The sequence below is a fragment of the Pelodiscus sinensis genome, chromosome 1 (assembly GCF_052426305.1).
Source record: "Pelodiscus sinensis isolate ZL-2025 chromosome 1, ASM5242630v1, whole genome shotgun sequence".
In the NCBI taxonomy this organism is placed as follows: Eukaryota; Metazoa; Chordata; order Testudines; family Trionychidae; genus Pelodiscus; species Pelodiscus sinensis.
In genome coordinates this window covers 351112151-351114397 of record NC_143052.1, presented here as the reverse complement: position 1 = coordinate 351114397, position 2247 = coordinate 351112151, and the positions used below count along the sequence as shown (strand labels likewise).

Sequence of the window (2247 nt, the reverse complement as noted above, 5' to 3'; positions counted from 1 at the left end):
ACAGCATTTGTCATTAGTACATCTCAAAGCATTTTACAAATTCCATCAGTGTCAGTACCCCCATTTTACAGGTGAGGAAACTGAAGCAAAAGGGGGGTGAAGGGACCTAGCTAAGGTCATCCAAAAGGCCAGTGGCAGAGCTGGGCTTAGAACCCAGGTTTGGTCCCATGCTCAAACCACTAGGTCACACTGCAGGACCCTCCAGGTGGGATGCCTATGGCAGCTGGTTCCCCACACTCAGAAATGCTGCACTTGTGATTAAGGCAAGTAGTGAAGCAACTGGCAGGCTGGCATCATGGCAAGTACCCAGTGTAGCTGGATGGTGTGAGAAGCGGAACAGCTGTGCTCTATCTAGGGCTACCAGCAGCCGTAAAGTGGCTAACACATGAGAAATCCTTACATTGTTTTCCCGATTCAGCTGATGGAGAATCCCTTTGGATGTTGGGACTTGCTCTGTCACAGTCTTGCACCTCGTGTCGCCTTTAAACCTGCTCAAAGTAGGTGCGAACGCTACCAAATCCCAAGGGATCCATTTTAGGCAGGTATGAACGACGGCTCGGATGCAGGTCCTGTGAGAACAAGACCTCTCAGCCTCCCTTTATCTGGGATCTTCTTCTTCTGGAACCTCTGGACTATTCTCCTGCGGATCTGCTGTGTCTTCACGCTGTACACAATGGGGTTCATCACCGGGGGGGCCAACACATAGACGTCAGCCATGAGGATGGAGACGAGGGGAGAGGCACGTTCCTCGAAACGGTGGATCATAGAGATGCCAATCATGGGGATGTAGAAGAGCAGGACGGCACAGATGTGGGAGACACAGGTGCTCAGAGCCTTGAGGCGCTCCTCTTTGGAGGCGATACTAAAGACAGTCATCATGATCATCACGTAGGACAGGACGATGAGCAGCGCATCTAGGCCCATGGTGCTGATGACCACAAACAAGCCGTAGGCGCTGTTGATTCTCCTGTCAGAGCAGGCCAGTTGCATGACATCTGGGTGCAGGCAGAAAGAGTGGGAGAGGATGTTGGGAAGACAAAACCATAGCCGCCGGAGTAGAAAGGGGATTGGCATCATCACGAGCACACTCCTCACCGCCAACGCCAACGCCAGCCCTATCTTGGCAACAGTGGCGTTGGTTAAGATGGAGGCATACCTCAGGGGCATGTGGATGGCCACAAAGCGGTCAAAGGCCATAACCAACAGAACGGCTGACTCCATGATGGAGAACGTGTGGATGGAGAACAGCTGGGCAAAGCAGGCATCAACACTCACCTCCTGGGAATTGAAGAGGAAGATGCTGAGCATTGTGGGCAGTGTGGAAGCTGACAGGCCCAGGTCAGTGAGTGCCAGCATGCTCAGGAAATAGTACATGGGCTGTTGGAGGCTTGGCTCTGACCGTATAATTAACAGTATGGTGCTGTTCCCTAGGACAGCCACAATATACAGGGCACACAAAGGGATGGCGAGCCAGCCGTGGGCTTGTTCTAGCCCCGGGATGCCCATCAGGAGGAATACCGCAGGGCCGGCTGAGGTGTGATTGAAAGCCACCATGGCATAGGGTCTGGGCCGCAGATGCTGTGCTTTCGACGGTTGTGATTAAAGGGGTGACTGGGTGCAATAGAACCTCTTCACAATGTAGAGCGTCTCCCCTCAGGCATCACTCCAAGGATCCCATATTGTTGCCTCGGGGGTGACTTTCAGTGCTCTGTTACTGGAGAGAAAGGAAAACAACCTTGTGACAACCAATATCTATTAACCAAATAGTTGGATGAGGATTGGGCAACTGATTTACCCCAAGACATGACAGGAGAACAACCGGACATGCGCTTTGGGTCAGGTTACCAGGCAGGGCCCATGCAGATTGTTACATGCACATGCAGATTCCTCAGCAGGGTGTCAGCCACACTTTTCAATTCTTGGACTTTCTCCCAGACACCTTTTGAGGAGCCTTTTACATGTGCAGAGGCAAAAATAAATAAATAAATAAATAAATAAATAAAAATGCTGTGCTAAGCCGCCAGCCATTTTGTAGCTGTGTGTCTGCTTTGCTGTATGTCCTTCTCTTCCAGCTGGTAAGTCACCTTAGCTCCTCTTTGCTTACTCTTTACTATTTGGGAGGGTGTCAGAGTCTCACAAACTTGAGCGCCTTCCGGGAATGTCATGGAGGTGATGTTTAAACTCTCAGGTCCTTAGAGCAACACACTAGGAACCTCCTTCCTCGTTAGACAGACATCTGTCAGGTTA

The 2247-nt window shown here is 51.0% G+C and overlaps 1 protein-coding gene across 1 annotated transcript; it reads right to left on the bottom strand.

Annotated features, from left to right (window-relative positions):
• Window positions 1-534: 534 nt before the first annotated feature.
• On the bottom strand, window positions 535-1590 carry LOC102443992 (olfactory receptor 51A4-like). The gene has a single exon (XM_075923335.2). The coding sequence runs from the start codon at window positions 1552-1554 to the stop codon at window positions 535-537; it is 1020 nt and encodes a 339-aa protein (XP_075779450.2). The 5' UTR covers window positions 1555-1590.
• Window positions 1591-2247: the final 657 nt, after the last annotated feature.